The 9,782-nt window shown below is 35.5% G+C and overlaps 1 protein-coding gene across 2 annotated transcripts in view; it reads left to right on the forward strand.

The window, feature by feature from the left end:
- LOC116177970 (mediator of RNA polymerase II transcription subunit 13) overlaps positions 1 to 9,592 on the forward strand; it is a 73,405-nt gene extending 63,813 nt beyond the window's left edge. For both annotated transcript variants that reach the window (XM_031497171.1, XM_031497172.1), the window contains 2 exons: positions 1,787 to 2,973; positions 8,881 to 9,592. In XM_031497171.1, coding sequence (XP_031353031.1) covers positions 1,787 to 2,973; positions 8,881 to 9,013 — 1,320 coding nt within the window. In that variant the 3' untranslated portion in view covers positions 9,014 to 9,592. The remainder of the gene's footprint in view (positions 1 to 1,786; positions 2,974 to 8,880) is intronic.
- Positions 9,593 to 9,782: the final 190 nt, after the last annotated feature.

Raw genomic sequence — 9,782 nt, forward strand, 5'->3', positions numbered from 1 at the left:
CCTACTTTAAATGGTTCAAAGCACTAAACAAAATAAACCATCTGTCAAAAACTGACAAGTGAATTTGATATCAAAATCATTGAGTTAGAAACTAATGGAGGGAATCAAATGCTTGGCCAGACGTAGACCACGGGAACCAAAAGTGGCCTCTAGCTGTGATTAAAGTACCACACCACTTCCGTTATCATTAGCGTCTCACTTCAGTGGCGTAGAGATATAATTTTCTTTCCACTAATAGGAATAATAACAAAAAAAACGTATAGAAGGAGTAAAATACATGCTCGTGGTAAATTAAACAAAATAGACAAAGATGGGAAAGTATGCAGATTTAATATAATCATTGATTACAAATCTAAATATACATCAATGTGTTCCACTAGTATAATTAAGGCCAGTTTACTATAGCCAGTACAACTTGACAACTCCCATTAAATTCACTGTGTTGATCAATAGCTACAATTGATTGGTTGGTCTCAGGTTCATTACAACGGCAGAGAGATTCAATAATAATTTATTGTTTATTGGTCTCAAAATGTATCCGCACTCGTAAAAAAACTTACACCTGATATCCATATTATAAACTCACACGTTTAGCTGTAAAAACAAGTTTTGATAGTACCTACTGCATATTTGACGAGATATTTGATGAACATTTTCCAGTGCAACCTTTGGTCGAAATCACAGTCAATGAAGCGTTGTGAGCACAAAAGCAAATTTCGAGAGCTGTTCTTGAGATATTTAGAAATGTTAGGTAACCATTTTGCTCGAAGTACCGGTTCGTTTGGAAAACTAAGAAACATAAACTAGGTACCTACAACCTCGCCTACAACATGATAAATGGCATGTCTTACCGATGAAAGGAACTGCCCTGTTTCTTCCCTTTATGAGAAATTTTGCATGATACGCAGCTAATCATTCTCAATTCACAAAATTGCGTGTGATAAAAACACTATGTGGCAGTTAGTTATTTATATAAACCAGAGCACAAACCGATCCGAAATTATTAGGTACCTACTTTAAAATGGCAAATTTAATAAAATTTGAATTTGGTGGAAAACTGACAGTGACAGGACCCGCGTTTTCATATGTCAAATAATGTCGGCCAAAATGTACCTTCACGGGAACCGATCCACGCGAGTGGCCTCTATCTGTGGCAACTTCCGTCTACAAAAATTCTTACCCCCTCTACCATTATATTCCCTCCATTAGTTTTCTAACTCAATGATCAAAATAAACCAAAAATACAGGGTGTCTCATTTAAAAATGGAAAATTAAACCAATTTCTGGCACTGAATCATAAAAATGCCATTAGCATTAGTAATTTAAAATTTCCGCTTCTTTTATATCTCAAATAACCTCATAACCTCAAATAATACCCCTCTAGTTAACAAACGGCTACATAGAGTAACTGTGGTGACGGTGGGCATGTACTCAAAGTTTTTGTGTAATAAAAAAATTTGAACCTGCAAATAACCTAATGATTGGTACACATTTTTGTGAAGAAAATTTTCATACCAAAGAATCAAACCCGAACTGTCCTGGCATACATCGTGACTGAACCGAGTTCACATATTAAAAAAAGTTGAGAGGAAGGAGCACCTAAAAGACGCATGCCCAACGTTGCCATAGTTACTCTCTGTATCCGCTAATCCTATTTATAATATACCCTAATTCTTCCTATCAAAATTAACCACTTGTAACGTTTTCAATTTTACATCAGCACAGTATAATTAAAGATAGCATTATATGTAATGATATAGGTACTTGATATTAATTTATTTCTTAGGAGAAGAATCGCACCCCTTACAAACTCTACACGCCTCCCTACATACTGGCGCCAATCAAGGAAAAAGTGGAACCCATCGAGTCGTTCGGCCTACCAAGTTCCGAGCAAGGATGCGTGCTGTATTTAAGTTATTGTCTTTCCGAAGATCAAAGTTGGCTCTTGGCCGTAACGACCGACGAAAGAGGGGAGATATTCGAAACCGTAACCATCAACGTAGATATACCGAATCGGAGTAGACGGAAAAAGGCGTCGGCTCGGAGATTTGGACTACAAAAGTTGATGGATTGGGCGCTAGGTATTATGTCGTTGAGTGTAAAGTCGTGGCGTTTAGTTGTAGGCAGGGTGGGTCGTATCGGTCACGGCGAACTCAAGGGCTGGAGCTGGCTGTTGAGCAGAAAGAACTTGTTGAAGGCGTCGAAACACCTAAAGGAAATTTGTAATCAGTGTTCCCTAATTTATCCGACCAGTGTACCATGTATACTCAGTGCGTGTCTAGTTAGTTTAGAGCCGGATTCCGCCCTGAGGTTAATGCCGGATCAGTTTACGCCTGACGAACGTTTTAGCCAGGCTAGCGTGAATTCGCAGCTTTCTACACCCCAAGATGTGACCTGTACACATATTTTGGTATTCCCCACCAGTGCGACGACGCAATCGTCCCAAACTGCTTTCCAAGAACAGCACATAAATGGACCGGAATTGGGAGACGAAGACTTATTTAATGCATTACACGATGACATGCCCGAGGGTATTGACGGAATGAACGACTTTAGCGACATTTTTAACTGGACGGAGGCGGGTACCGGAGGTGGACAAAGTCCAACTGGAAGTCCGAGACGGGAGGAATCTCGTCCTGGCAGCCCTACCGGGTGTATGAATGGGGCGGGTCGTACCGGTAGCCCTTTTCCTTGCGTGCCCAACTCAAGAAACGGAGAAATGGCAGAAGAAGTTGGCACCCTTCTGCAGCAACCTTTAGCACTTGGTTACCTTGTGTCTACCGCGCCCACTGGACGTATGCCCAAGTGGTTTTGGGCGTCCTGTCCGCACCTGGAGGAAGTCTGTCCGGCATTTCTCAAGAATGCGTTGCACCTACACAGTCCTTCCATTCAACAGAGTTCGGACGATTTATTGCAACAGTCGGCCGTTACTTCGCATCCACTCGATTCTCAATATACCACGGATGTTTTAAGGTAAGAACAGCGTGCGTTTTGCATTGTGGCGAGACTTAAACGGTTGGGAAATTTAAGTCATTATTTTTCAATATCTTTTCTCGCTATATTAAAACTGGGGAAGTGAAGGGGATTTTGCAATTTATGAAGGACCAATTGCATGGCCACTCTCATTTCCTAACATGTGCTACTGTTTAACTTGTCGATGTCAATCTATCATTGGTTTATGGTATGACTTTGATCTCATTGTTGAATAGTGTCACTCAAACAAGTATTGGGGTTTGGATCAAGGTCTTGACCGATTACATAATTAAGGAGTGACCTTGTTTTATGGTGCATGAGCGTGCCCTGGCAAAAATAGGCTAAAAATACGTGTCTTTGATGAGGGAGATTTCCTGGTTCATCATCTCAAATTTGACCAGCATCGAATAAATAGCATTAGGATGCCGAAAAGGTACTTCTTGTAACGGTAGAGGCCATTTTGGATGTACACATTTGTAATTCTTTCTTGAACTTTCATTGTAAATGTAATAGATTTTGAATATTATTGGAAAATAGTAGGGTGTCTAAATTTAGATACTAAATTTGTCCAATAAAAAATCGTCTGTGGTGGAATTTCACTAATGACAAATGAAGGCTCCTCTGTAGTCAATCCGCCATATTGGAAAAATAGCTAATCTTTCTTATGAAATGCTGCTTTTGTAGTTGAAGTCTAACAAATTCTCGATATTGGATATTCTTTGCAATGATGAAAACAACGGCGGTACTTAAAAAAATTGAAATATCAGTCTTAGTTTTTTAAGAAGATTGATGAATTTTAGAAAAATCGTTTTTTGTAGATAACAGCCGTTGTAATGAGGGTAGAAAAACATACAGCACCAATTTGGAAATCCGACAGTATTTTTTACGGCGGTATTTAAAGATATTATTTCCATCTATTATGATAAGGCATATATTTTAAAAAATATGTTTCGCGATCTTCAGAAAAAAATCAAAACGCTAACGTAAGGATAGGCAACTCAAATTGCACTTGAAAGGGAAAACAAAAGAAACTACCTGGCATTACCCTACACATTGTTACGCCGTTCCTAATGATATGGATTAGATAAATTACTATTTCTTATTTATTTATTTATAATAATAATAATAATAATGCCTTTATTACGAAATTATATAATGTAAATAAAATTAAAACGAAAATAATCTAGGCGGAGTTCAACACGTTGACCTGGACAAACAACTGTTGCTCTACTACTCAACCTAGTGTATCATTCACACGTTATACACATACATATAAAATAAAATTTTTTTTTTTTTACAAATCTAATATGATTGCTCACTTAATAACCTACACTTCATGTTTTTTTTAAAAGACGATAACGAAGGAGAATTTTTGAATATATTAAAATATCTATTGTAGCAGGTAGTAAACTGATAAATAAATGACCGTTCGAAAAAGTGAGTATTGTGAAGAGGGTCATCATCATTTGAATGCTGTTGATTTGTAAATCATAATGTCACATATTCCCAAGACGAAAAATTCAAATATGACTAAATTACACGTTTGTGTATATTTCCCATCTAAAATTATCAGTTTCCTCAGATAGTCCAGTATGCGGAGCAGTCAGAAGGGCCGATTCCTGCAAAATGTGGTGTAAACGATTTTAACGTTTTAAATGGTCCATTTGGGTCCAAATAACATGTATTTGAAGAGTGCACACCAATTTTTTCCCGGCACAACTTTTGGCAACCAAAAAACCTCAAAACATTCGGACTTTTTTCAGTTTTTCGCTTAAAACTCGAAAACGGTCCATATTTTATGAATAACACTTCTTTAGTAAATTAAAGAAAACAAAATTCTGCGTCGATAAAAAAAAACCAACAAAATCGGTCCAATAGAAAAATTTTTACAAGCGATCAAAAAACCCCCATTTTTTCCAACTTTTCTAAAGAACTGAGTTAACCTTTTTTTAATGCGTTGTGACTCCTAAAGGAACGATACAATCAACTACCCCCCCTCCCTAAAGATTGTAGAACATCAATAAGAGAGTTGAAAAAGTACCAACAATTTAAAATTGGACCAATTTTTGAAATTCGTTGGAAAAATGGGCGTTTTTTGATCGCTTGTAAAAATTTTTCTATTGGACCGATTTTGTTTGTTTTTTTTTATCGACGCATAATTTTGTTTTCTTTACTAAAGAAGTGTTATTCATAAAATATGGACCGTTTTCGAGTTTTAAGCGAAAAACTAAAAAAATGCCAAAAATTTTGAGGTTTTTTGGCTGCCAAAAGTTGTGACGGAAAAAAATTCGTGTGTTCAAATACATGTTATTTGGACCCAAATGGACCATTTAAAACAATAAAATCTTTTACACCACCTTTTGCAGGTTAAAATTATCTGCATACTGGACTAAGAGTAAGTCTTCGTGAAAATGATCTATTTCGAGAAATGCGACCAAAAACAATAGATGCACATGCCCTTTGCTTTACAAAAAGTTGCGCCCAATAGATAACAAATGACACATAGGCATTTTTTCACTTATTAGCGGAACATAAACATAGGAAACGTCGTGGTATGTTATATAAAAGAAACGCTACCGATATAAATATAATTCCCCTTTTATTTTATTTTTACCATTGAATTCAGGGCAAAAAAGTGAAGTCATCTTACCGCACAAAATATGTTCGGAAAAATTCTCCATGGGTCGTGCATAGATATAAATAAGTAATACGCTAAATGTACAATTGTTATTAATTTTTGAAAAGATAAGGATTTATTTAGAATCACTATAAATGTTATACCACAGATCTACACATACACAGATTGCTAACCTTATACATTTTTTGGGAAACAAATTTAGGTATACTTAAAAGCGCCCTCTATTGCGGAGCAGTATAATCATGTACCGTTTAAAACTGTAATATGACGCTTATGGATTTACGCATTAGATGTCGCTGCAAAAAATTTAAAGTGGTAAAGTGTGCATATAATCCAGTTTAATTGTATTTTTACCAGGAAAGTTGTGGGGTAGTTTTGATTTCTTTGATTCTATATGTTTTTTGGGGTGCTGAATCCGAATCTGAGGTTTGCTAACAAAATTTCATGACGCAACATTGAAAAAAATACAAAAAAAGTTGAATAAGATATTTTTTTAGCAGTTTTGTGCTTACAACTCGAAAACTATCAACTTTTCGAAAATAACCTCCCTATCTTATATCTTATCGGCGTGGTAAAGAGTGTAACGTTAATGATGGCAGAGATATACATAGTTTGTAAGTATGCCTTTGCGGTTAGCAATTTGTCAAGACCTTTAAAGCCGCAAATACTGTCCGCCAACTTCAAAAAACCTTTACGATTCTTTAAGAACCTGCCCTATGTTCGTGTGTATCTGTGACCACAGGGACCCGCTTTTAATATCTCCCTTACGACGAATGAGTAGCTTCAGTGTTAAATTAAACAATTATGGCTCAACGTACCTCCTATCATATCATACCACTGTAATAGTACGAATATTAAGGAATTCGAATTGTGCAAACTTTAGCGCTTTAATTTTGTTTCAGCGATATCTAACGCATAAATCCATAAGTGTCATATTACAGTTTTAAACGATACATGTTTATACTGCTCCGCAATAGAGGGCGCTTTTAAGTATACCTAAATTTGTTTCCCAAAAAATGCATAAGGTTAGCAATCTGTGTATGTGTAGATCTGTGGTTATACTTTTAATCATTGTAACAGAATTTTAAATGTTGGCTACCATTTTTATGAAAAACATACAATTTTTGTTGTTGTTCACCCTTGTATAAAAGTAAAAATGATTTATTTTAGGTGTTCGAAGTGCCGGTTTTTTTAGGATCTACCATACCTAAGTGAATTCATTCATGCACATGTACCTAATAACTATAAAAATCTATAAATCAGTAAAAATGATTAGAACAAATCACAAGAAATAAAGGGGTAATTAAAAAATGATAATCTAGTCCACTAATTACCCGAAAACCAGTTAATTTACAAAAGGTGTCATTATAGAAAAATGTAGTAAATGCATTGAATAAGTAATTTATTCAACGGTAACAGAAATAGGTATTTGTGCATCTCCAGTCAAATATTGTACAGCTTTTCGTTAGTCCTTGATCATTATACATGGTCTATTGTGTTTAACAATAAACAAAGAGAATATGCAAAACTGAGAAGGATAGATACACCGTTGGTTTCACTCAAGGAGATCATGTAGCAGTGTGTATTGTTGGTGGTCTAACCAATTGCAATAACACTGAAATACAAATTGACTACAGAGGAGCCTTAAACCAAGTGAAGTCCTTTTTTGCATCAGTCGGGTTTCTTTTATCAATTAGTTCAGAATATTACGGGGCCAGTATAGCGCGAGTGGATCTCAAATTTATTCTTTTTTAATGCCTATATAAAGTTACAGTTTGTATTATATCGTAAAACCAAAATCACAGTGGAAACCTTTGAGTCGGCTTGTTCTGAGAAAAATATGGGATTAATTTGACCCTCAAACTAATTTGGGATTGGTTGAAACAAGATCCGTAAACAATCAAAATTAATTATTGGCCACCTTCATTCACAATCCGCCATTTTTGGGTGGGTTTAATTATTTAAAGATTGAGTGGGAATTAGTCTGGAGAATTTGGAAAATTCTCAATTTTGGCTTTGGGCACACAGATTCGGCCCCTCCCACTGTGGACGAGGGAGTGCTACGTTTTTTCTTTACATTTGCATTAACTTACTTCTAAACATTCGGCAACATCAAGTTCTTTTGGTCTTGTGTTTGTGTCTGAAGTTGTTTCTGTGGTTGTGGGGAATGATGCTTCTTAATTGCGGCTCAAAAGAAATTGCTGTTTAATATCAAGAGCGTCATGCGAGAAGATTCCTGCAGAAAGGGCGTATGGCTAGTTGTCATCAGAGAGTGGGAATTTCTATTTAAATACCCACTGATTTTTGTAGGAGTAAACAGCTAAAAGTATGTATCAGTTGTTGTGGCATTCAGAGCGTATAAATAAGTAGCCCATACATAACCTCACTCTCTAACGCAAGATATTTAGAAATTAGCGAACTTTTATTCATATATGTTTTTTGTGAAATAAGTGTCGTTCAGTTCTTAATTCTGTTATGTTTGTTTATTTGCGGTTCTAGAAAAATTCCTAAAGGGTGTAAGATCAAAAATATAGTGTGATTGTTTTTTTATTCAATAATTCACAGAACTTACTAGAACATATTCACTATACTGTATTCATTTTAAGAAGGTAGAGCTAGAACGCATATGGAAGCTTTGATCTTCACTGTGATTGGTCAAAACACGAGTCAGTGTTATGCTGAAACATAAAATAACAGGCGAATTTTGTAAGCTGGTAGTTTATGTTGCCAATTATACTAACGAAGTGTTATTGGCTGTTAATGTCAAAACATTTATTTCTGTTCGCAGTGCTGGATATTTCTACTTTACAATAATTTGGTGCCGTTTTATATTTTTACTGTGTGTGTTTATCTTCAAACATAGTGCCATCTAGTACCTTCTTATAATGAATGGAGTATAGTAATGAGAAATAACCACCCTAAATTAAATTTCAGTAGAATAATGAATTTGTGAAATCATTTTTTCATTTTCTAAAAACTTTTTGTTGGTAAGCGTGTCTCGCATGACGCCCTTGAAGATATGTAGTGATTTTGCAGTCGCATAGAATCTTAAATTAATTTGACACACGCCCTCTCTACAAATGTAGCAACCTTCATTGCCCTTCTGTACAAACTAAAGTGCTCAAGGGGAGGAATGCCCTGTGGAGTTTAAGTATCCATTCTGTCCTGGGCAAATGAGTTCCACCACGTTAAAATGTTTTCCATGGAATTTTTCTGACATCAGAGAATTTGACTCGTAGTAAATAAGTAATTATTTGCAATTGTTTTAGGTACGTACTAGAAGGTTACAACGCACTGTCCTGGCTGGCGATGGACTCAAATACTCAGGATCGTCTATCGTGCTTGCCGGTTCACATACAAGTATTAGTTCAGTTGTACCACATGACGGCCGCTCTACTCTAAAACACTGAAGTAGTACTCTAAAAGATACTCCTAGCTTTAAATTTTAAATCGCTACCAAGATGTAAAAAAGAAAAATACTCATAGGTTGACAAAATAATATATTTTTAATACAATTGTGTATATATTAGTTTTTAGCCATGTATTACTAATTATAATTTCCGAACGTAATGTTTTTGTACAAAGAAATTGTGATATGTGATAATTATGTTAAATGTGAAAGGAGATCGTAATCGCTTGTGCTTCTCGGACGGGTGGCGTCCGAACGAGTATCCAATTGAACGTAGTAGGCGTTGTTTTCTAATTATGTTTCGCACCGATCAGAAATTGTATCCAATCTCCGCCGAATTACTAATTAAGACAACGTACTGCCAGTTTTACTTCAGTGTTTTATTGTAGAATGTCTTTGTTTCCGATTTTATGTGTATATAAGTGTACAAATGACAGTTTTTTAAACGGGGAGATAATGTGTTAAAAGGGCTATAAGCTTCGAGTCAAACTTGTAACTTGTTTATATTTGAGAAATGTTTTTAACGTGTTTTATGTAAACATTTGCAGCAATATTAATGGGTAACGATAGTGTCATTTAGTTTAATTTGCCAAAGAGAGAGTGGGAAGGAAATAGACAGACACCTTGGGTACAATGATTGTTGTCCAATGTACATAGAAAAAAAGATACAAATAAAATAGAGTAATTTGTATATAAATTTAAATAATCAAAAATGTTTTGCGCAACCAATCCCAAATTTAAAAAAAATTGCTAATGTAGTTT

Source organism: Photinus pyralis, unplaced genomic scaffold, assembly GCF_008802855.1.
Source record: "Photinus pyralis isolate 1611_PpyrPB1 unplaced genomic scaffold, Ppyr1.3 Ppyr1.4_LG8, whole genome shotgun sequence".
Taxonomy (NCBI): Eukaryota; Metazoa; Arthropoda; class Insecta; order Coleoptera; family Lampyridae; genus Photinus; species Photinus pyralis.